The 26,178-nt window shown below is 44.0% G+C and overlaps 1 protein-coding gene across 5 annotated transcripts in view; it reads left to right on the forward strand.

Moving 5' to 3' along the window:
• Nucleotides 1-26,178, forward strand: part of PALM2AKAP2 (PALM2 and AKAP2 fusion) — a 278,279-nt gene that overhangs the window by 58,584 nt on the left and 193,517 nt on the right. For 3 of the 5 annotated variants that reach the window (XM_054186713.1, XM_054186715.1, XM_054186716.1), the window contains exon 3: nucleotides 10,999-11,129. In XM_054186713.1, the coding sequence (XP_054042688.1) occupies nucleotides 10,999-11,129 (131 nt within the window). Of the gene's footprint in view, nucleotides 1-10,998; nucleotides 11,130-15,696; nucleotides 15,890-26,178 lie in introns of those variants that run through there. The other 2 variants (XM_054186714.1, XM_054186718.1) reach the window with 2 other exon arrangements.

The following is a 26,178-nucleotide window of genomic DNA, read 5'->3' on the forward strand; positions in this document are numbered from 1 at the left end:
CATCGCAGTCGTGCTCCTGCATCCCCCCCCTTGCCCCTCAGCTTGCACCCAGATGAGATCTAGCCCTTCCCAAGTGAACACGAGTCATGCCAGCTTTCTCAGGCTTCCCTCAGCCATTTCTGCAGTCACATTGCACTGTTTAATGGGTTCCTGTCTGCTCTGTTGCTGTGCCGAACGCGTGCTTTGAGGAAGAGCAGTGACTGAGTAAATACTCAGGGGAGCTGAAGGGCTGTCAAATGTACCAGCGACAGCAAACAAACAAGGGGGAAAGATTATCTCTGCAAAGTCTTTTGGCTGCCTCGATTCCAGGTGGTGCTTATCATAATACTGGCCATTGTTTATTTATTTACTTATTTACTATTCTTTTACTCATCTCTCCGTGTGCACCCCTTCCATCCCTGCACAGTGGCTCACTGGTGCTGTAACAAACCTCTGCCACCCCAGCAGCTGTGGGGAAAGAGGAGGCTCCCTGGGGACAGGTAGGACACTAGTCCCTTCGATGAGCAGACTGCCTTGAAGGCATCAGGAAACTTTTGAGCAGCTCTGAAACAAGACCTGAGGACCAGTGATCCTGAGCCCCAGGGTCTGCTGCAGTAAGGGTTTTATGAAAAGGGAATCATCAGGCAAGTGACACGGTAGATGGTGACCTGTGTGGCTGAGAAGAAGCTTTGGAAGAGGTTAAGCCATCGGTCTGCAATGCCTGGTCACAAAAGTTTGTCAATTATAGTGGGCAGGTCTTAACATGCTTGAAAAAAAGTTAGTTAATGTGTTTTAATGTTCTGTGTGATGAATACACATTAACTGACTCCTGAAAAATGTTTGTGATGCTTGGTCTAAATGTGGGCTTCTTAAAAAAATTTTTAAGACATCACTTCCTTAAGGTATTTCTAAGACATGTTTTGTTCATTTCTTGAACAAAGAATAACAACACCAAACTTGCAACTTTACAGGATAATGTTTAATCTGCTTTATAAACATGCTATTTGGTCTTGGGCTGGCTAAGCTCTACCAGCTAACATACTTTTTTTGTTGAATTATACTTATGTTATCTATGACATTGTGGTTGCAATCAAGACTACGATCAAGCTGCAAATTTTTCAGCATGACTTAATTCCCTAATCTGGGCAATGCTTAATTCATATCCATGTATCATGCAGGCACACTCCTTAGGCTAGAACAAGTGTCTTAGATGACTGGAAAGGCAATGGAAAGTTTTGCTGCTATGCAAAACCGGACTGTACCAGCAAGCCGGAAATGGCTGCTTCTTATGTTCCAGGGCCAGCCATGCAGTACAAGGCCACATCCATCTTGTGGCAGAGCAGAGTAAAATCCCCTGTGTTTGCTGAGGACCACACCTCTCCCCTCTTTTTGCAAGCAGACTCTCTCGCACTGAATCCCCACATAGGAAAACTCCGCATCAGTCTGGGCAACGAGTCAGACTGTTTTGTTCGCCTATGGGAAAATGAAGTACTACAGCATCACTCAGGAATACATGTTGAGGAGATGCTTATTTCAAAATGGACCTACCTGTCATACTGCTTATGTCTGCAGCCTTTCTCTGCATTTGCGTATTTAATCATGAATGGTTAAGAGCATCTAACATTAACGTGCCTGCTCACACTACAGCCACACCACGCAAACAATTTTTTTCCCTCTGTTTTTTGGAAGGCAAGGGAAGGCCTGCTGGCAAAGGAACAAGTCTTTCTATCATCTTGGTACACGTCCCAGTAACCTCTTTGCTAATGCTGGCAATTGTGCTTGCACGCCAGCAGCTCAGACCCAGCCCTGCTGGGTAACCTGCACTAGCTGGGTTCGGGCCAGCTGGACGGCAGGGGAAGCTGCCTAAAAATATGGCAAGCAAGAGATGCAGCGTTCAGAGTGGCTGTGGGAACTGGGTAGAAAAGAAAAAGGAGGAATCCCAGGGGAGTTTCAGTGATGGTCATTCTTGCACTTGTTTTCCTTGCAAATTCAGTTTTACCGACCCAGGAGGAGCAGGCTCTGCTGCTGCAGGAAGCCCTCTTTCTTTTAGCTGATCTGCTGCTGACAAACGTGGGTGAGGGGCTCCAGGTAGCTGCTGAACAGGAAAGCCGGGCTCATTGCTGCTCCCAGAGCTCCTGATCTGCCTGGAAAACTCAGCCTTTTTGTACCGAGGGAGCCTTCTGAAATGCAAAGAGCAAATCTGAAATGCAGCCAGTTATGCTAGCATCCTAATGGGAGTGTTCAGGGCTAATATCTGACTCTCACACTGCCAGGTGAAGGAAGAGGTTTATTGCACTCTTTTAGTGGGGCAGGAGCTGGTTATATGCAGATTTGAGAATACGAAGAACCAGCCTCGTGCATTCACCTTTTTTCCAGGACAGAAATACTGAATGCATGTAAGGAGAAAAGAATTTCATAATAATAAATAATTCCAGCTCTAAATTGTTAATGTTTGGTGGTCTTCAAACCTCAAATCCCAATGAATTTTGGCAAATCTTCAATTTGGCAAAGATTTCAGTAAAAGTGCCTTTGATGTAGCACTACTGATTTCAGTGGAATTACTCCAGGGATCATTATTGCCCATTTTGCAGAGAAGAGCATCATTACCCTGAATAGTCCACATCCAGTAGTGTTTCTCAAGAGCAGGCACATTTTACTGGAGGAGGCTGTCTTGGGTCAACTTTTGACCTCTGTTTCTCCTCAGGGTTATCAGCTTCCTTGAAAATTACTCAGCAGCCAGAGGAGTGCTCTGATAGCACTGATTGCCCCTCTAACCACTTGTAAATACAAAAAAAAAAAAAAAAAAAAAACACCAAAAAATAAACCTCAAACTGCTTGAAGAAACTACCTCAAAAGGTAGCAGCAGAGCAAGAACTGGCTTTTATATTGTTATAAAGAGTCAAATGGCAAATCTGGCAAATGCATCTGGGACTCAGGTTAAGACACTGCCACACTTCATGTGGGACTGGAAATGTGTTATTCTTTACGAGCAATGTTTATGGAAGTAGGTCCGAAATCAGCAAGGCTGACGGCTAGTGTTACTCACCTCTCACAAGCAGGGAGTCCAGAGGTGGCATGTAATGGGCATAATGGTATATGAAAATGGTGCTAAAAAGATTTACTTGCTATAATAAAATGTCCCCCAACACTTAATTTTTTGATGCAACGTTAAAGCAAAATGCAACTTGGAAAGTAAAGATCTTCTTTTCAATACAGCATTAATTCTACTATGTGCATTTGAGGGACTGTGCATTATTTCCTTGCTAACACTAAATGTAAACAACTCAAAGCCCTTGGGCTTTACTGTCCCGAAGCATGAAGCTGGAATAAATAGCATGTATGGGAGCTGTGCACCACATTTATGGCCATCACTGTGTCTACTGCATTCAAACATTTGGCATGATTTCTTTCTGTCCTGTCCAACATCTGTTCACTTATTTCTGTCCTCACCATGATCAGTTCACAGAATCATGACATGCTTTTTTTCCTTTTTTTTTTTGCATGGTGCAGGAAAGTCACTCTGCTTTCCTACACCTGAACAAAACAAACGTGGAACGGCCAGTTATCTCTGCAATCTCACTTGTGTGCAGAGAAACCAAACCACCTGAGAGCGGTGGTGACCTAGAGCATCGCAAGCCCAGTGCCCTTTCCACTTCACTAACAGAGAGCCTTTTTAATGACATGATCTAATTTCTGCTGAAGGATTTAGCCCTGAAGAAATTGTACTCTTGCAGTAAATGAAGGAATACTTATACCAAACTGTACATAGTGTAGCTGTTGTTGTACCAGTGAAATGGTGCCTTCTGAAAGTACAGCACATTCACCTTCCAGTATTGGAATGAGCTGTACAAATACCTGCATTTTTACAATAGTGTACCTGGCCACTCTTGGAGCCCTTTATCATTTTGACAATGTCTAATCATACAGCACAACTTTGGTGCATAAAGAAGCTCCAAGATGCAGTAGGGAGTTAAAGCTCACAACAGACAATGAAGGAGGAGCCATGCTGAAATACTAGCTTGTGGCCATTTTAATCACAGACTTAAGTAAAGCAAATGCACAACATTGTTAAGCAGGGGGAACTCGTACAGCTAGCTATTTTTAGGCTCCATCCTCATGCAAGCATTCTCCTTTTAGCAGATTTGAGAAACACCCCCTGTGCTGCCTGGGATAAGATTTTGCAAGATTTTTTCAAGAAGCATAACCCAGATTTCGTAGCTGTGGAGGACAGATGGCCGCAAAATGTCTTTTGTTTCCAAGCCACATCTGTCTCTGGTTTGCATCTGGCTGGAGTGCCTCGATGCTGACTGCCTCACTGGAGTGTCTGGTACCCAGGCGCTGTGCCCGAGCACCCAGCGCAGCCCTACCACCACCTCCCTGTTGCCCCCTACCCACCCTTGGTCTCACCACGTGTGACAAAGCCTTCCCCCCCAGGTTTCTGATGAAAATGCCCTGGGAGAGGTTTGCTCTAAGCAGCTGAGAGATTCTCCCACCCCTACCCACTGCCTCAGCGCTGTGTCAGTCATCTGGCAGGGGAGAAAATGTTTCCCGGGCAGCCAGGCAGTCGCGCACAGTCCCCTGACGTGTGCCTGCCTGTTTGCCCATTGTATTTGCAGTGGGTGTATAAATATATGTAACCTCAACAGCTTGGCAAATGGAACGCCTGAATTTTGGGAAATGCTTCTTATAAATGTTTCCATTTCTCAGAATCTTCTTGTCTGGATTCCTCAGCGTAGTATTTAACGAATGCCTTAATTTTCATCTTAAAAAGGAGAGCCAGAAACATCAAAGCTACCAGCTTTCCTGTTATAGATAAAATATGCTGACATTTCACCCAAGAGGGAGGATTTTTAGTAGATCATAGCATTCTTGTCTCTAAATATGTCTTTTAAAAAATCCCATTGATGCTTTCCAGTTTCAAATTCATGCTATTAATAGGTCAAAAAAGGAGGCTTCTGGGAGAAAGCAATCATGTGATTTCGTAGCTTAAATGTTTCACATAAACAAAGACCAAAACGAAAGCTTCACAAAAAATCTTATTTTTGGTGTACAGCAGTTGTACTGAAGGGATTGGCTTGTCCCTGTCTGAGCATCAGCATGGAGATTCTGTAAAAGCACATTGAAAAAGTCTGGATTTTATCTGTCCTCCTGTAGCAAATGAGGAGTGACTGTTAACTGAACCTCTTTGGTGCCGTCCAAGCAGCACTTTGCCAAAGGCTTTATTAGGACTGCTGGAGACACATCTAAAACAGGTTTAATATAGGGAAGACTGCCTTCATCTTTAGTGTTCAGTGTTTAGAAACTTGGGTGGGTTTTTTTCCAACTGGGTATTACTCAGGATTTCAGATTCGAGGCCACAGCTGGGTATGACACATGGAGCAACACAGTGCCACATGCAACCGGCCACATTTCTTTTTAAAGAAAAGACAGCAATTTTCTAAAGAGCAATCAGCCTTCACACCACTTTGCACTGGACCAAGCCCAGCAGGTGCCCACTGAGTAGTACTACTGAGACTTCTTAAATGCCAAAGCACAGGCTGTTAAATGCTTAGCGTCTCAGGACCTGTAAATCCATCTTTGACTGTCTCACTTTGTTTCTTGGTATATGTGATGACTTGTGAGTCCTCTGTTGAGGGGACATTTCAATGGCACATTGGGCCTGAAAGAGCTGATGAAACTTCTGGGCAGTAGTCGGCCAGCTTGAACAGGAAAGCAGTCCCACAGAGGAATCTCACTACCGGCCCATGAAATGTGGCAGAAAGCACTTAGTAGATGGTAGTGGCAGCAAAAGGAGCAGCAAGCTGCAGAAACTGTAGCTGGAGATAGCCATCCCTAATGTTTTGTGCACTAGCAAACACCACTTTCTCCAAGTTCAGGATTGGTGCATCCCTAAGAGCAAGAAATTGGGCAAGAGACGCAGGAGACCTGCATGGCTGAGCAGGGAGCTTCTGAAAAAGCTCAAGTGGAAGAAGGAAGTTTACAGTAAGTGGAAGAAGGGACTGACCGCTTGGGAAGATTACAAGAATGCCGCCAGGGTGTGCGGGGATGAAACAAGGAAAGCCAAGGCCTCCTTGGAATTAAACCTGGCAAGGGATGTCAACCTCAACAGGAAGGGCTTCTTCAAGTATATTGGAGGCAAAACGAAAACTAGAGAAGCTGTGGGCCCGCTGTTGAACGAGACAGGAGCCATGGTGACAGAGGATGTGGAGAAGGCAGAGTTACTGAATGCCTTCTTTGCTTCAGTCTTTACTGCTCAGACCAGCCCTCAGGAGTCCTAGACTTCAGAGAAAGTGACAGGGAAAGAGGAACACTTCCCCTTGGTTGAGGAGGATCAAGTGAGAGATCAATTAGGTCAATTTGATATCCACAAGTCCATGGTTCCCAATGGGATGCACCCGAGAGTGCTGAGAGAGCTGGTGGAAGTCATTGCTGGGCCATTCTCCATCATCTTTGAAAGGTCCTGGAGAACAGCTGAGGTGCCTGAGGACTGGAGGAAAGCCAATGTCATTTCAGTCTTCAAAAAGGGCAAGAACGAAGGCCTGGGGAACTACAGGCCGGTCAGCCTCACCTCCATCCCTGGAAAGGTGATGGAACAGCTTGTTCTGCGCGTCATCTCAAAGCACGTGGAGGAAAAGAAAGCTATCAGAAGTACTCAACATGGATTCACCAAGGGGAAATCAAGTCTGAGTAATCTGATAGCCTTCTATGATGGCATGACTGGATGGATAGATGAGGGGATGCTGGTGGATGTTGTCTACCTTGACTTCAGCAAGGCGTTTGACACAGTCTCCCACCACATCATCATAGGGAAGCTTAGGAAGTGTGGGTTGGATGAATGCGCAGTGGAGTGGATAGAAGACTGGCTAAATGGCAGAGCTCAGAGGGTCATCATTAGGGGCACAGAGTCTAGTTGGAGGTCAGTGATGAGTGGTGTTCCCCAGGGGTCAGTACTGGGTCCAGTCCTCTTCAATATATCCATCAATGACCTGGATGAGGGGACAGAGTGCACCCTCAGCAAGTTTGCTGATGACACAAAGCTGGGAGGGGTGGCTGACACAGCAGAAGGCTGTGCTGCCATTCAGTGAGATCTGGACAGGCTGAAGAGTTGGGCAGAGATAAACCTTATGGAATTCAATAAGGGCAAGTGTGGGGTGCTGCACCTGGGGAGGAATAACCCCATGCACCAGGACAGGTTGGGGGCTGACCTACTGGAGAACAGCTCCTGTGGAAAGAGACCTGGGAGTCCTGGTGGACAACGGGATGACCATGAGCCAGCAATGTGCCCTCGTGGCCAAGAAGGCCAATGGCATCCTGGGGCGCATCAAGAGGAGTGTGACCAGCAGGTCGAGGGAGGTCATCCTCCCCCTCTGTTATGCCTTGGTGAGGCCGCACCTGGAGTACTGTGTCCAGTTCTGGGCTCCCCGGTTCAAGAGGGACAGGGAACTGCTGGAGAGGGTGCAGCAAAGGGCTACCAAGATGATTAGGGGATTGGCGCACCTGTCTTATGAAGAAAGGCTGAAGGATTTGTGTCTCTTCAGTCTGGAAAAGAGACGACTGAGGGGGGATCTTATCAACACTTATGAATACTTAAAGGGTGGGTGTCAGGAGGATGGGGCCAGGATCTTTTCAGTGGTGCCCGGCAACAGGACAAGAGGTAATGGGCACAAACTTGAGCATAGGAATTTCCACCTAAACATGAGGAGGAACTTCTTTCCTTTGAGGGTGGCAGAGCACTGGCACAGGCTGCCCAGAGGGGTGGTGGAGTCTCCGTCTCTGGAGACATTCAAAACCCGCCTGGACGCGTTCCTGTGCAACCTGCTCTGGGTGACCCTGCTCTGGCAGTGGGTTTGACTAGATGATCTCCAGAGGTCCCTTCCAACCCTACCATTCTGTGATTCTGTGAACACCTGGGAGGCCACGAGCAAAGCTGATTTCAGACAGGTAATATGTGTCTCCAGCATCAGTGGGTCCGACTGTTGAACACGACTGTATGGTACAAGAGCACGAGACCTTTTCTGTCATGCAGGAGTCCTAATTCATGTCGAAATTACTTAAAACCTACATAGAAATCCTCTAGTGCACAGCACAGTTACAGTTGGTGAAAGCTGGAGTCATTTATAACATCTAATTCAGTTGTGTGTTTTGTATTGCTTTCTGTCTGCTGCCTTATTAAAATCTAATTGCCTGATATCAAATAGGCCATGGAATGACAAGAATAGTTTGCGCATAGATACTATGTCTATTTATACACTCAAAAACTAACAAGTAAGCCGTGTCTGTCATGTCAAAAATCTTTCTATTTTGGGCTGGGTTTGAAGCCTGCTTTTGGTGGTGAATGTTTTTCTGTTATACGTAGTTTGCACAAGTCAGGTTCCATTCCAGAGAGGAACATGGCATCGAAAAGAATGATACTGCACATTCGGGCAGCCTCTGAAACTCAATTTCTTTGAACTGATGATTTCCTTATTAGCTTATTTTTGCTAGAGAGGATACATACTCTAACAGCTTGTTCCTTGAACTAGCACTACGAATCACTTTGCAAATTCAAAAACAAGGCTCCCCTTTTCTGGTCAATGCGAAGGGCTAGCTTGGTTGGTCCCTTGGCTGACCATTTTTTCCACCAGTTCCATTTCTTTCTTGCCAGGGGGCAAAGTCCTGCGTGGCTTTGGGCTCCTGATCTTCCTTTCAATGGGTGCTGTGACAGAGAGAAGAAGACTTCACTGAGAGGTTCAAATTAACAATTTATTTGGACTACACTCACAGGTCCTATACACCACTATTGTAAGTTCTTATGGATACAATGGAAGAATGCACTATTGCAATTCAAGGGGAAAAGAACAAAACAATTCACAGAATACACTATTACCACCTAACAAGTGATCCCAAAAAGTAACAACACAAACCACCTGCACACCAGATATGAATACCTTAAATGAGTGCACAAATCACAATCTTAGAGCATGCTAGACATCATACGTATGTTATTAAATCACTTACCCTCTCTCTCTCAGGTAAGGCCACTCAGCCCCGGGAAGTTACCTTGCACAGCGTCCTGGACAAGGCGGGGCAGAAATCTCCTACAGACCAGCTGTATCTTTGGAGGATTCCCCCTTTTTTCTCCCCAAAACTTTGGACTTAAATATCCTTTTTATGGGACTGTGCTTGAATGGATGACACTATCTGGGGTGGTTATCCCCGGTGGTTTGATGGCCCCTCAGATAGCAATGTTTATTTTGTGATGTCTGGCCTCACACTCACTGAATAGCGGTGGGGCGTGACTCAGGGCATTTTGTTTGTTAAAGGCACCATTCGGGTTTCAGTTCGGGTTTCAGTTCTTATTGTAACGCAGTGTTGAGACCACCCCGGGCCGAGCCATTTCCACAGCTCCCCCCAAGTTATCTCTGCATAGATAGGGATCGATAAGGGTCCGCTGCCGAGGTGAGATGGAGATGAGTCGAATGACAATTCCTGCATCTCACCTTTTGTGTTCTGAAACCGGTTTAGCCAGGTGCTCCCATTCAGGTGCTTGTCCTGTCTGCCAACTGATCTGCCACATCCCTCTGGCAGGATTTGGGCCAAACAAGACACAGAGGCTGATATGCTGTTTAAAGCGTTGCTTACAATCAGTGCATCTCCACTGGTGAACTCACCTGGGCGAACTGCGGCTGGATTAGACAGTGTCCTGCCGAGGTTGTAGCCATGTGTTTGATGTAGAAAGCAAAGCAAAACTCCCAGGACTAACTCTGCTGGCTGCAGGGTATTCCGCTCTCTGCAACGGTATTGCTGTGCCCTGAGATAGCCATGGTTTCTGGAAGACTTTTGTTCATCTGTTTTGATTTGTGTCTGGCTAAGATGTGATGTGTGCGCTTGTGTGCATGTTTGTGTCTGTATGCCTGTAAATGTATGGAGACACATCCGTGGTATAAGTCAAAAATAACATCTTTTGCTGATTTAGTAGCAGGCTAATTTGATCCTTCATGAAATGCATTTACATTTAGAGCACACTGCTCTTTTGGTTTTGAAGTTTTAAGAAGTTTATGACTTTAGGCCTTCCAGGACATGCCTTATCACAGAATCATAGAATCATAGAATCATTTAGGTTGGAAAAGACCCTTGGGATCATCGAGTCCAACCATTAACTCCACTCTACAAAGTTCTCCCCTACACCATATCTCCCAACACCACATCTAAACAACTCTTAAACACATCCAGGGATGGTGACTCCACCACCTCCCAGGGCAGCCTATTCCAGTGTCTAACCACTTTCTGTGAAGAATTTTTTCCTAATGTCCAGTCTAAACCTACCCTGCTGCAGCTTGAACCCATTCCCTCTTGTTCTATCGTTAATTACCTGTGAGAAGAGACCAGCACCAACCTCTCTACAATGTCCTTTCAAGTAGTTGTAGAGAGTGATGAGGTCTCCCCTCAGCCTCCTCTTTCTCAAACTGAACAGTCCCAGCTCATTCAATCGCTCCTCATAAGATTTATTCTCCAGGCCCTCCACCAGCTTCGTTGCCCTCCTCTGCGCTCGCTCCAGCACCTCGATATCTCTCTCGTATTGAGGTGCCCAAAACTGGACACAATACTCAAGGTGTGGCCTCACCAGTGCTGAGTACAGGGGGACAATCACCTCCCTCCTTCTGCTGGTCACACTGTTTCTGATACAAGCCAGGATTATGATTCATGAGAGATACACACTTTTGTTCAAAGATTTCAGTTCTTGCAGGACTGGTTAATTTGCATGGTTTAAACTCTTATTTTTATTAGGAACTAAAAAGAACTTCACATTAAGTCATTGATGGTGAATTAAGTGTACGCTGTAAAACTGACACACCTAAATCTGGAAGACCTGACACCTGGATAAACAGCTGATGGATTGCCTGAAATCAACTAGCTAAAGCAGTAATCAGAAATTCAGTCGGGAAAAGCTAATACTCAAAAGAAGAGGCAGCTCCTTCTCAATCTTCAGATTTTTTTTGTTCAGTCTGTTCCTAATGTTTGGGGTTTTTTACCTTACAGTCAAAAGCTCTTCGGGAAAAATGGCTGCTACAGGGAATTCCTGCTGGCTCTGCAGAAGAGGAAGAAGCCAGAAGGAGGCAGTCAGAAGAGGATGAGCTGAAGGTGAAAAAGCTGGAAGAAAACATACACAGGTAGGGACAGTTTCCCTTTGCTTTGTCTAAGAACACTCACTCCCATTAAGGCCAGAGGCCGTCCTTGACCATGTCCCCATCTCTGGTAGCAGCTGATAGCAGCTGCCCAGGGGAGAGTATAAGAGGCAGGCACATGTACAGCCAAATGTGCCCAGAATTTTTCTCCCAGGTGTCCATGGTTTGCAAGGTAGAGCCATCATGGTATCTTTGTGTTTAATGGACTTCTCTCGCAAGGGAGCTAAACAGAGGGCTGAGTTCCCCCTTCAGATGCATGTGTATGACTTGGTCAACACTTAAGAGTTTCTCCATTGCTTTACACCTCCTACAGCCAAAAAGAGTTCAAAGAGGGGTGGCACTCTTTTGCACTTACTGTTCACTGGTGCAAACGATTTTCAAAATGCAACAGCAGATGCCACCAGCAGATCAAATATCTACTGCTGTCAGAAGCAAAGTTTGGCCGTTACAATTATTTCCTTTTATCAATTTCCCTCTGCAGTCTGAGTTGACATTTGTCCTCTTTTTTTTTGTGTTTTCCTTTGTTTTGCTGCAAAAAATGGGCTCTAAAGCTCATAAGAAAAATGCTTTTATCCCTCACAGAACAAATTCCACAGCTGCTTCTTCTGCCATTTAGGCTATGTGGATTCAAAGTTTTTTCAGCTGGCAGAAAATTGGCAAAAGTTAGTCAAATTTGGCACCACAGCTTTTACAAATGTGTCAGCTGAGGCATATAAGTGACAGAAAAAAGCAAATAGGACCAACGGTGCAAGGGCTGAAGCATTAGTCTAGCATCTGGTGAACTCAGCTTCCCTTATGCCAGATTTCTTGTGAAATTTCTTGGAGAAATCACCGAGAATGTTTCTCTGGGGATATACCCGAGCAAACCTACCCTGAGCTTGGATGACACTAAATGGCTTCTGTGCAGAAGTAACAGATGAGCATGAATGTAAGGGTTGTCTCTTACCACTGGTCTCTATATTGTGATTCCTATTAATTAAAACTGATCTGAGAATGTGTATTGTTCTTTTACATCTGTGGTAACATAAGGCAAGAAAGCTTTTTCTTTTTTTTTTAAATTTCACATGCTACCTGATGTTTTACTCCATAAATTAATGCAGTAGATGAAAGAATACATGGACTGAACTTCAGAAGTGCCTACTGTAATACGTTATTTCACCTAGTGCTGAATGCTGCAAGGTGCTAAGTGCTCTGACCCTATTGAGCAAAACACATCAGCATGTGCTTAATTTCAGCTATGTAAGTACCACCACTGAAGGCAATGAAACCTGCATTGCTCAGTTGGCTCAAAGTGTAGGATAGAAGTCTGTGTAAAGCCTTTGCCCCTGTGGTTTGTTTTTTAGTTCCTTAACCTCAGCAATGAAATAAAATCTTTGAATATTTTGGAAGTAAGAGAGCTCTCTTCTGCTGTGACCACCTCCCTGTCAAGTGACAGGTCAGCTGCTTGCTCCTGAGTTGAAAGGACATTTGTTTGACAGCTTGGCTAGCATGCTTAACTTCCCTGTTATCTTTCTAAGGGAACTCCAAAGACAGTAAAAAAGTATTTTAATTTAAATGAGAAAATATTATACCTGAACTGTAGAGATAAGACAGTAGAGGTTGAGATCATTAGTCTAATTACAATTTACGTCCATGACAACATGACACATCCAGAGCCTATCAAGATAGACTGAGAAGGCAAAGGGCTGTAGAAGGGATTACAAGAAGAAAGATGTCAAGAACATTATCTGGAGGAGTGAAGTAAAATGAACTCATCCCTGAAAGGACTTTTTTTGCTGCCTGCGCACCACATTTCCCCTCTGCATTCTGGCCGCAGGAGCAGCAAAGGAGACAGTTGTCTAGCAGTGATACCAGGGAGGACTGAAAGAGGGGAGATTTAGATTAGATATTAGGAAGAAATTCTTTCCTGTGAGGGTGGTGAGGCACTGGAACAGGTTGCCCAGAGAAGTCATGGATACCCCTTCCCTGGAGGTGTTCAAGGCCAGGCTGGATGGGGCTTCGAGCAACCTGGTCTGGTGGGAGGTGTCCCTGCCCATGGCAGGGGTGTCGGAACTCAATGATCTCTAAGGTCCCTTCTAACCTGAACCATTCTATGATTCTATGATTATGGGGGGACCATTTGTATGTTCGTGTTTGCAGGAGCCCGATGGTCCTTTGAGGTTCACTGTGCGTCCAACGGGACCACTATGAAACAGCCCAAACCCTCTCCATGAGGGAGACAGAGGACAGACTAAGCTGGTTAACCAGGAGGATAGAAAATACTGCAAGACCGGCCATGGAATTGATGCCAGGGGACTGTATGACTGCTCTGCCATGGATCTTGACGATCCATTAGAGTCAAACTGCATTGTATGTGCAAGAACAGAGCAGCTGCAGTATTAAGATGTATGTGAGAGAGTCTTGTGGCACACATGCTAGGTTTGTCCCTGCTGGAAAATATGCAGTCTTTTACATCTGCTTACTTGTGAAGCTTACTCATGAAGGCCAATGCCCATCCTCTGCTGGCAGCCAGCACCTGTGACCCTCCTTTAACAAGGGGAACCCCCCCCACCGGCTTCTTCTTGCAGCAGAGCATCCCATCATCAACTCAGAGAGCACCGTTTGCTCTGCTTACACTGAACCACTCAGGAAGGTCCCTTCCTCACACATCTGAGGTTACCAGATCAACAGCCACGGCACAAGAGAAATATCTATCTATATTTGCAGGCTGGGTGTAAACAGTAGGTCTGACAAGCTGAGTGAACTGCAACACTTAGAACAGAAAACTGAAGGATATAGTGTTTGAGACCAGACTAACATTCACAGATGAGGATGTGGGCTCATGTAGGTTTGTGCTGTCCAGAAGGGGGCAAATATCTCTACCGCAGGGAAACAGTAAGGATAGCTATGTGTTTGTAGATGGTGTTGAAGGCCTTGCACATAATGCAAATGCTTCAGTTGAGTATTGCTTTTTCTAATTCAGTTTTAAATTACTTTCCCACTAAAATCAGACATTTTGCAAGATGTACACGTGCTTGTAGTGTTTATTCTTAGGCTAGGATAACCAGTTCTCCTTTGTGTGGGAGGTGTGTAATTCAAATGGGGAAGAAAAAATGCATGAATCCGCAGACTGCTGTTTATTTATTAGACTCCCATGTTATCAAGATACAAGAAATCACAAGCTTGTAGCTTGCAAGGATACGTGCATATGAGTAAACTTAGACGTGAGTAAGTGTAATGATTTAATGAGCTCCCTCATCTGCAAAAGCATTTGGAAGAAGGATGCCTACATTAGTCAGCATTTCTGCACACTCCATGCCAAGAAACTGAAAAAATGTCTGCATCACAAAAAAAAGAAATGAAGCGGAACAAAGAATGCAATACAAATAATTAAATAATATAATTATGCTGATAATTACCAACAGGAGGATAGAAGTACAAGACGCACATACAAGTTAAAAAAAGCAGGCAGTGCAAGATGAAGACAAGATGCAGGCATGGGAATAGTGTAAGAGTGGATTACAGACAGAATGATCGTTTGATAGTTGGGATTAGTTTAATATGTTTAGAGATTTTGAAATGTATGAACATTAGAAACAGTCTTCGTATCAAAGAATGCAAACTGGAAATAAAAGAATAAGCAGAGCTGAAGCAAGTTTGGTCCTGAACTCCTAGCATTCCTGCTTGCCTAACTGGAGTTTTCAGAATACAATTTATGCGACCTCGTTTAAAAACCCTGGTATAACGCCTTGCATTTCTTTAAAGAAGTGGTTCGTCTGGTGCACTTAACAAGGAGACTGGACCCCTTATTCAACATTCATTGAGTTCTTAAGTGGGATGGCAATCTGTCAGTAGTGTGAAGGATGGAAAGGTATTGCTGCATTATTAAATGTTTGAAACCTGGCTGCAAGATTGGTGGTGCCATTGTACCAACGGCAGAGTGAAGCCAGACGTGGGTTTAAGATATCTCTCGGCACAAACTGTCCTTAGACATAGACAAGCTTTGAAGCTGGTTTAGTTTTTTGTGTTCTCCTAAAGATCCCAGGTCAGTATTAGAGGAAAACAGCCATTTCTGAGTTTCTTTCACCTTGTCATACAGTGAGAAAGCGCTCTCCTGTTTCCTGCAGCTAGCTTAGATTTGGGGTAAATGATGCCAAAGGAGTAAAAAAATGAAATAAAAATGTTTCCCTTCCCTTAAACTTGTTCTCCAAACCACAGACCTGAAACATATTGTTTGGGATAGCATTGGTACAGATGCCCAGTGAACTTCCACAGACACATTCTGATAGTGTGTTGTAGGTGAAACAAGCACTGGAATGTGTTGCATGCCTCCCATGGTTATTTTTACCGCGTGACAGTCTGTTATTTTGCAGAAGTGAATGGAAAGTTGGCATTCGACATCTGGGTATTAACAGGCAGCATTCGTAGAGCAGAGCAGCCCACCCACAGCCTGCTATTCCTCCACAGCATTTGAAAGGCTCCCAAAATTATTTTGTTTTACTCGATTACATTATAGTACGTGCTGGCGGCCTGTGTTTACTACAAAAGGTGAAGAGTTCTCATTGCTCTGAAGCTTTCATGTAGCATGCCAACACGAAATGCTCTGTGACAACATATCTGCCTACTTGATGACAGGCACTGGCACGAAGTACAAGGACTGGACATGTTGTGCTCCTGGGGAAAAGAAACCCACTGCAATAAATCCTCAGTAAAGTGGAATATCCCTTCAGAAATCAACAGGGCATCTGTTCACGTTGGATGAGAAGGTGTGCATCAACTCCACGGAAAGACAGATTATTGTTCTAGCAGAGCAGCCTCTTTGGACACAGGGACCAGTAGACAGCTTAGAGCAGTGTGTGCTAAAAGGATCCCAAAAAGCACATGCAAGAGATGCTTGTGGCACTTTGGCCCTGTGGCAGCTCTTGGTGGTGAAGCAAGGCAGGACAACAGCCAAGGTGTACGTGTATCCCCTGTTCTTTACTCAGGGCTATTCAGCTGTCAGCACATCCATCTCCTAAAATTTGCAAAAGCCCTTTGGGATTGTGGAGTGTTTCATGCTCATGCATGCTGGTGGTGAACTGCAGCTGTGTCACCTATAGGAGAAGGCTTTTCCATGGTGGTCCAGCACGGAGTGAGACCCCCACCGTTAATGGTGGCAGGGGCAGGTCTGTGCTTTCGGCCATAGGTCGTGAGCTCTTTCCTGGGACGAGCACGTATCTTTGCTGGTTGCTGTCATCTTGCTGATGTGGTCAGGTGGTGAGTACATGCAAAAAATCACTCCCTCCCAGCAGCTGCCATCTCGGAGTGCTGCTGTTCTACATTTACAAAACCTTGGAAAGTATTTTAAAGAAGTGCTGAGCTGAAAGAAGCCTGTGAGAGGGACTGCAGGACGAGCACAGCTTCTACCAAAAAAAAGCATTTAATCTGATGGACCAAAAGAGATGTTGAATGTAAGCTTACACAAGAGAGATGAGCAGTGACAGAGGAAGAGAGATGACACTATGTCTCTCGAGCAAAAGGTTCCTCGGTTGTGTAAGCCTCTCTGTTGTTTTACTGCACTCAACCTATGTCTGCTTACTGAGTACTAGACAGAAGTCCTAGTCTAGATAGAAGCAGATACAAAATAGAGTAAAACTTCTCCAAAGCTGGCAGAATTATTTTTTTTCTTCCACTAGTATAATTGAATCTTTCCAGGTAAATGCTTAGATTTGAGTATTGTCAGAGAGAGTGGGCTAAGCCCTGAGAAAAAAACGCTCAATAAGCTGATTTGATATCAATATTTGATATTAATAGATTATGAGGGCTTCACAGATCTCTGATCTTAGATGGGGTCTACACTAAAAGCCTCATCTCATTGCAGAGTCCAGCAAATACAGGCTTGTGTTTCAGCTGAGCTTGTCGTGGCTGCTCCACCTTTAGCATTTTCTCTCCTCCCAGTGTCCATTCTTTCATTTCTTTCTAATGTCGTTTGTTTCCTACTTCTTCTTCTTCCCAGGATAAATACTTAGCATGTCTCAGACTGGGAACTCTGGATATAATTCAGTCTCTCTTGGGACTGTTACTAATAGTCTGCATGACAGAGGGAGAGAGAGCACGTAAGACACATGTGAGTGCACTCCGTCAAAAGAAGGATCATCTGATGTCTGGTTCTCTGCTAAGATTGATCAATATCAGATCTCATCTGCTGAAGCTCCACAAGTTCCAATTTCAGCAACCCCTAAGGACTGCGGTTTCCAAACCAGCACATCCTTCACCTCCCATAAAGCTTTTGCTGGGGTGCATTTCATATGTGATACATTTCTTAGGAAAACGGAGACCAAAACAAAACCAGGCAAAAAGCCTCAACAACAGGAAATCTCAGTTTTCCAAAGCAACCCTCTCTGCAACGTGATTAGAGAATCCCTCAGGACATGCAGGATGATCTCAGAAAAGCAATGAGTTAAGAGCTGCTGGGTGGCAATGGGTTTGAGGTTTTTACATGTGGTATAATATATTCAGATGTAGCACTTAAACAAAAAAACCCCACATTTAAGAATAATAATACAGCTTACTACCTCAGTTCTGAAACATGACCCATTTAACAGTTGCCTAAATGTTGGTGTGCAGCTCCTAGGCATTGCTAGCTTGTAATTATTTAATTATGCCTATGCGTCTTATAAAGCGGGTAAAAGGGTTGACTGCTCAATTTGAGCACAGACTCCCTCCACTCTAGCTGCTATGTCTGCTGTCCTCAGATATGTGTACCAGATATCGACCTTGATAAAGACACCCATGTGACTAATTTGGAAGCAAGATACAGAAGAAATTCCAAAGCCCCATCTCTACCTATCAAGGAATTTCCACCTCAAGTGCTTCTGACACTTCATCCATGTCAGTATGCTATAGATTAAGAGACATGTTCCTCAAGGAGAAGGAGGCACATAGGCTTAAATTCAGCTCTGGAGAGAAGCAGGTTTTCAAGGACACCTTTTTTAGGCAAGCTAACACATTGTAAAGTAACCTCAGTTTCTAAATGGATTAAAAGCTTCAATACAGTAGATCACATGCTACACCCCTTGTGAAAGGGGCAGTTAGCACCTCTGGGCCAGGTTCAGCAAGAAAAGTTCAATTTCAATCATTGCAGCCTTTCAATAACGTGGACTTTCTGCACAAGGCTGGGTTTCTGTTGCCATACTATATGAGACCCAGTGACAGATTATCGAGTGCAAAACTTCAGAGCCTCCTTGGCTTTAACATTTCAAAGCTAAAAAATGCACATGACTCTCCATGTGATGCTGTTTGCAAGATGGGGAAATCTCTTCATAACTCATGTATTTATCATATGTGTTGAATCACCACACTCCTTCTGTGTGCAAAGCCATCTAAGATCTTCACACTTCTTTTAAGCCTAGTAGAACTGACAGGGGTTTCCTAAAGCAGTAAATTGTGGTATAGCATAAAGAGTAGGAACTGTTGACTTCATTACATCGGAATTAAATCTTAATCAAGGGCCAAGTGGGATTGTTGCCTGGAGTAAAACAAAAAGGACCAGTCTTTATTCCTTTCCTTGTTATGCTTATCTTTGCTGGAGTTGGCTGGTTGATTGGCTTTCCTTCTATGCTGGCCCTACCACAGGGCAGTCCTAGTGGTGAAACAGCTCCTTCCACACAGTCTAAATAGAGCTTAGTGGATGGAAAAAACAATAATGAGGAAATTCTGCCACAGAAAGATGTGTTTGTGTGGAGGTGACATACACGTGCACAATTTTGAAAGAGATGACAAGCCCGGAGAATATTTACAAAGAGAAGGCACAGAGTTAGGCAACAGGCTGGGTTGATTTTATTGTGTTGGAGCTTTACAGTGATTATTTACTCTGTCTTCACCTTAAATCAGAGGACCTTCCTCTTCCTGGACAAACCTGTCTTTAAGTGCTGTATCTGTGTCTGGCAAGGCCAGAACGTGCAGCGTATACATGCACTCACGCACACGTGCTTGCAGAGCCAGGGTAGACACCCCTGTGGTTCTGGTCCTTGGTAGCTCCCTTTTTCCCCAAAGGCTCAGGTTCATGCTGTATAACTGTGGGAGTTTAAATAAGTCACCTACACTTAGAGCATTATCTCCTTTAGCCCCCCATGCAGTCAGCGAGGAAAGAGCATCACCTCCGTGGCCGGTGTAAGTCCATCTCTCTCACTCGAGTACAGGCGCATCAGTTAAGTGCCTTTAGTGCAACGGGTGGCATTTAAGCCTTCATGTTACTTCCTGCACAGGCACCCTCCACTGGGCCGCTGGGCGCTACCGTGGTGCAAATGGTCATTAATAGGCATTAATTATGTATCTGGTGCATCATGTGTTTGTTACCCCTGTCATTCTTGCTTGTAGTCAGCGCTTGCACGTATTTCTGCAGGTCTGGGCTAGCGCTGAGTAGGAAGAGGTACAGTTAGAGAAGGAGCGAGGTGCAGTGTCTGGAGCCACCCAGTGGGCATTGCAAGTCTTAGCCTCTTTTTTAAAAAAACTGCAGTCTGAAAAGCACGTCACCTTCCCTGGAGGGTTTTTAAACTGATGCAGTACGTAAATTCTAAGGCAAAAAATAATGCAAATCCCAGCTGGTGGTCCACAGAAGACAATGAAAGACTGGATGTGCAATCAGGAATCCTGACTGCTTTGGAATAACTGGATCACTGGTGAGATAGAAATTTCAAAAAGCTGTGAAACATGTTGTAGATTGTAACTGCTGTACAAAACCTGGCAGAACAATGCCATACTCATGCCGTCCCGCGCCCAGGAAAATGCAATTAGTCCTTCATGTGAAAGATTGTTAAATTATGCCTACTCTGCGCTATAACTTTTTTACTAATTCAACTACACAAGCAAAGCTTCCCTTTGTGGATTTGTTTTTTACCGGCAAAAACTACAGACACTTAAATGGAATGAGCTCTACAGGCAGAGATTATTGTAGCTCTGTATAACCATCTCTTTACTAGAAAAGATACTGAAATAAAAAGTGTTTAAAAATAATCTACCCACTAAGCAACAAAGGCACGTCAGCAGGATAGTCTGAAGTTAGTAACCGGAGAGAGATGCAGGGACCAGGTCTTCACATCCTACATCCCTCTAGATGATGCAAGCGGTGCAGAGTGTCCCTGTGAATTGCCTCAAAGGGAAAAAAACAGCCATGGCAGGATGAAGCCCAGGATTACCCCTGGATTAAACCCTGACCTCTGCCACTGATTTCTTGCATGACTTGGAGCATGGTGCTTCAACAGTTCTTCCCCATCTCCTATTCCAGTGTTCATTTCTGTAATTGTCTTTCACACACTTTCAGCATAACGTGAGCTCTTTGGTACAGGAATTGCTTCTCACTCTACAGAAAGGACCTCACTGGTGCCACTTCGATAGCCTGAGCGAGTTTTCTTTCTTCAGAATTCTTCTCTTATTTGGCAGTGGCAAGACAAACTGCAGTAGGTAGATGCTTATAGATAATAGATCCTTATTAACACAAATGGTTCATGCTTCTAGAGAAAGCATGGAAAGAACAGCCTTTCACTGAACAGAGTGATTCACACCGTGACTGGACTTGCACTTCTTGCTAACACTGCAAATCTGGCTCTTGGTTGTCACACCATTCTTATGTTTCAGAGCAGCACGATTTGAAAGCAGAAAAGCAACCCAGTATTTGGGTGGTGTGTGCAAGTCATGGTGTAAAACTTATGCTTTAACTCTATAATATGCAAAACACAGAGACAGGCGAGTTTAAAAAGTTCATCAGCATCTACTAGATATAGGCTCTGGTGATGACAACGTACAAAATCTGTGAGCTGGCTCTGAACCTCTGTGCTGGTTGCACTGCAGCTGTAGCAAGATGGAGCAGCTCTGTGAGTACCCAGGTGGTTGACTGTGCACTCCCTCAGCTGCTGGTGGTGTCTAAGCTAGCTTAGGTATCTTAACGCTGTGTTGGCATAGCACTGAAACTAGTGTGAACTGTTACACTGCAGCAGGATTACATCAAAACCAGAGGGCTGGCTTCAGCCCCAGTGGCTGTGGTAGTTTCCACTCGTCTGTAGGTAGCTGGTGCAGGACAAGCAGAAGCTGCAGCATGGTCCACCAAGACACTCAGCCACCTAGCATGAGCTGGTGTCTGAGTTGCTGCAGCGTCACCCATACCAATGCTCAAACAGTGCAAGCTCTATGTGGATAAGGCACATCCGTCCGTTCTGAGATCATACTTCTGGTGGTGCTGAAGACATGGTTTGAAGTGCCTCAGGCCTATGAGGTGACACAGGTGCATAATTAAAGAGGTAGCTTTTGTTGATAATTCCTGGGGGTGTTTTATTTTTTAATTCAGCTATCAAAATCCAGCTCCCAAATGATTCATTCAACTCTTTAATGTGATGGTGTTTTTCTTGTCCTTGCCCATTAACCACTGGGCTTGTTTTATTTATGTCTTAAAGAGCTTCTTTTAGTCATTTGTGTGAAGAAGAAAAATCTGCAGCCTACTAAATCCACAGTACTTTTGGGCAGGGTTACCGAAAATGGCAGAAGCATTTCATGGTTTTCCATGCAAACAGACGAAACATTGATTTTTGTGGCTTCTTTTTCTCCTGCTGTCATTCTCTGTATGCAGTGATCCAGGAATCCTGTATCCCCACTGGATCCCCAGGTGGGGTCCATCACCCCGCCAGGTGCCGTGCACAGTGATATATTTTCTTTCCCGCAAAGACTTTATAATGCAAGCCAGTGAGGCAAACAGTCACTAGAAAAAAAAGTGGGGACCAAAAACATGGGCTAAAGCATAGGTTTTCAAAGCTTGAATGGCCTGCCGAATAGATAAATCAAGCCTGCAGACAACTGATGGAATCAAACCACAGCATAGGTCTTTAACACCAGAAGAAATGCGTGTTCTCTACAAACAGATACGAGAGAGAGAAGCACAGACCCTGTCATCTTTAGTGGTAGACCATGGAAATGGCCTAAATGGTGGAGTTATTGCTGTGTTATTTGAAGGATGTTTTATTTGTAGGAAGCCCATTTGGGAAAAATGACGTTGCCTACAGAAACTTAACTACACAAAATGTGAATAAAATAGATATTCCTAGTAAACATGTTACTGGTGAATAGGTAAGAGTTGAGTGTGTATGTGTGTGGGAGTGTGTAACACTCTAGTTAAAGAAGTGACCAGAGAAAACAACTTTCAATTAAGTCTTGGAGCCCTAAGTCTTATATTGCAAGTTTTCTATTCAGTTTTAATTTTGTGCATATTTTTATTTTTATGTATTTAGAAAATTGCAAATACAGTTTCCTTGTATGAGTCCCTCTTTAGCCTCCTTTCTACTCTGTGAATTTAAGGGTACTTGTTAATCAGGACAGTAAATTTTATACAAGTAATCCTCACAAGAACCCGTATTGCAATCAGGATATGGGCTGGCAGCCTGGTCTGCAGTGAGATATTTTTCTTTAGGTCCATCAGATAAAGGGACAGTCACAACAACCCAGGTAAGGTTTGTTAAGACTTTCAGTTGAAGCTAAAGCTCTTAGTTCTGAAAGAATAGTGGGGGAAAATCAAAGACTAGTAAGTCACAGCGAAAACCTAAGGGTTTTCTCACTTGTCTGATCATCCTTGAGCTTTGTGACTTGGGACATCTGGAATATGGTCAGAAAGGCCAAAAGCTGCTAAATTTAGAAGCGTATTTGAGGCAGCAGTTGCTGCTGAGCGGCAGCATGTCACCAACAGAGCTGGGCTTGTAAGCTTTGTCTTGCTGGCAGCATCCAGGTTGGGAAACCAGAGAATCCAGTTCAGCCTCCAAATGCCATTCCAGACAGGTCGCACGGGGTCATCCATCGATCTGGTCCTGTGGGGACAATCAGTCCCACTGTTCACAAGTTATTCCCAGGAGCTTAAGATATCACTCCAGACCCGGAGGGAGGTGGTTCATATCTGTTACACTGCCATTCCAGTTTTCATGCCATAGGATTTTCAGCTGAGACAATAAATAAATAAACAAACAAACAAACAAATAAATAAATAAATGAAAAGCCATCATAACAGCATTCTGATATAGGAAAGGTTGTAGCAGGGGAAAACAATGGAGCTGCCACAGGCTTTGCACATGTACCATGTTTACATCCCAAAAACATGCAAGGGGAATGCCTCATGCCTTTGAGCCCTTGTCCCATTGCGACAGCTTTTTGGGGAGAGCTGTAGTGCCCAGGAGCGGGGCCCAGCGTGAGACAACTGTGGGGTGTCACCGTGCCAAGAACATGGTGATCCTCATCTCTGTTTTCTTCATGTGCAAAAACTGCACTTTCACCTAGGCACGACCTAAAAAGTTTTACCACCTGCCAAAGGCTGTAAGTACTCACCAAGCCAGATGTAACTTGGTATGTCACACATATGATCACTGAAAGCCCAGTTTTAAGGCTATGGTTAACATTAAGTAGTCTTCCAGGCAGGCAGCAGTGGCCAACACTCGCTTGTATAGTCTTTTAGACAAGTAATTTCACGAGCAACCACCCGACAAGCAAAAAAAAAGCCATGTAATTCTCTGCTCTTTGCTACTTAACATCAGCTTGACAAGTGTGGAGCATCAATCATACTGAAGCTATGTCACAGAAAAATCATCCTGTTTTCCAGTTGAGGCTATCAAGGAAAGTTTTTCATGGTTGTGTAGCATTAAGTGTCAGGTAGGAAGTCCAGCTTGGTCTGGACAGCAATCTCTGAAAATGGTATAATTTTCTGGAGGCATGGATTGAAAACAGGTTCCAGTAATAGAAGTCTGCATCACACCAGGGTTTTGAGAAGTTGTTTTTCCTTAATTAGCTGCGGTTTTTTCTTAATACTGGTAGTATATAGTTTCCACGCAGAGAACTTCAATTGTCAGGGATTGGTATAATCAAAATGATGTCACCTAAGGCAATGCAAAACGTAGGTGTAACAGAGAGACACTGCTGTGTTACCACTGGTTTGTTAAATGCTTTGATTTAAAACAGAGCATGAACAGAAAACGTTGTCAAACCCCTACAGATCAGACTAATGTCCCGCATATAGGAGTCATCTGAAATTCCACACACACGAAAGTGGACTTGCTCTCTCTCATCACTGTTCATTTTTCTAGCAGAAGAGACAGGCTTGAAATACCACATGAAAGACAAAAAATCGTTGTTGCAGCAGATACAAGAGAGAAAGAACTTCGGAACAAAACTCGAACTGAGAAATGCCCTTCCCTTCATCCATGCCTCAACATTTCCCTCTCTTAGGACTGGGAATGTGATAGTTGACAGACAGCTGACAAATGCGTTGATATCTGCAAACAATAAGCAACATACACAAGAGCCACATCCTGACTTCCTGACTCACGGTGCCCAAGTCTACCAGGGAGCCCAGGACCACACCACTTTCTTGCCTGCAGTATAGGTTGCTTCACACCACTTTTTTGAAGACTGCTGTTGCACAGCATTTTGTAGTCAGTCATTTCACACTTCAAGTGTTCTGAAGAAAGGAGAACAGAATATCCACACTTTCTCCCTCTCAAGTGTGAACAGAGGACAGGAGACTGCACTATGGTTCTCAGGTAGTGAAAACACCTGCTAAATACAGCATGTGACATATGAAGACATTTAATGAACAGGATGGCTCTGTGCTTCGTTAGGCCCCAGCAAGCACCACTGGACCTCCCTTGGGCACCAGGTTTGCTTTATGTGCCACAGGAGTGCTGTCGGATTTTCTTGACCAAACACAAACTTGCTTGCTTCAGTGAAGCTGTTCTCGTCTTGCCTTGTTTGCAAATGAGATAATGTGGATTTTCTTTTGGAAGACTACCAGATCAACAATATCCTTGTACAGCAATGGATGTGAAACAAAATGTCTGAAGCAAAATAGTGTGTCTGATATTACTTCCTTATTTCCAGTACTTACTTCATCATCTGTAGTGTCTGTAGGGGGTGACTGCAAAATTACCTATCCTGAAAATGTCTTTTTTCTCATTAAGAGCAGTGGTATTTAATCATTTCACAGCTTCATTAAGTGGCTTGTCTTAACACTGCATCAGTGCAGACTCCAAAGATCATACTGGCATCTTGAACGAGATAAGGAATGTATTGATATTTTTCCATCCTAGCAGCCCCTGCTGAGCCATCTCATCCCCCCATGGAGAAGACATTTGAAAAACCTGATGCAATGACACAGCATTTCTGAAAGGTGACTCTTTCTTCATTAGTCTTTGCTTTTCACGCTGCTGAGCTGAAAAGGATTCAGTGCAATAAAAGAAAGAAATAGCGATAGCTGGTGTTGCATTGGGAAAGAGGTAGATAGTGTTTAGCAGTCTCTGGCTTAACTGCTTGTTGTTGTATTAGGTATCGACATAGCCTAAATGACTATACATGAACAAAGCGGAAAATGGATTGTAACTGGGTATTTTACTTCTTTTTCTAAACACAAATTACCTTCTTTCAAAGAACAATAATTAAGGGAGTGATATGTACTATGGAGATCTGAGGTTTTTCGTTGAAGTATGCTTTGAAATATGTGAAGTTTTTTACTGGCTGTCACAAAAAAAAAATAAATTAAGATATTCTCAGAAGCTGTTGTAGCCAATAATATACCAATTTTGCCCCTAGGTGTTCGGGGCAAATTAACCCTTTCATGAATCTATGTTGGATTAATCTGATTTTTTGGTAAGGGAAGCTTTTCCTGATAGTACCTAGACAGTAAAATGGGACACGGAGCATCTTGATTTTACCTAAATTTCCTGTTTTATGATTTACTGGTGAAAAGTTCATGCTGTTCTACATACTGAGAACAATTTGTAGAGCTGCATATTTCAGAAGGAATGATTATCTTCATCCGAACACGTGTATTTTGGACATGGTCCAATCTTACGTAATTCTTTGAAGGATTTTCTTTCCTTCACAGGAAAGTGTCTTTAAAACAAATAATAGTGTTTTGTGTCTACCGTGGGAGGAATGCTAGCTGGGAAATAGCCCAGAGTGTACGAAGTGTGTTAATGTGTCCGTTTGCCCCAGGGATGCTGAATCATGTTTTTTGTGAGACTGTGCTGAGGGGGTTTGCATAATGAGAGGTTTG

This window comes from Rissa tridactyla, chromosome Z (assembly GCF_028500815.1).
Source record: "Rissa tridactyla isolate bRisTri1 chromosome Z, bRisTri1.patW.cur.20221130, whole genome shotgun sequence".
Lineage (NCBI taxonomy): Eukaryota > Metazoa > Chordata > Aves > Charadriiformes > Laridae > Rissa > Rissa tridactyla.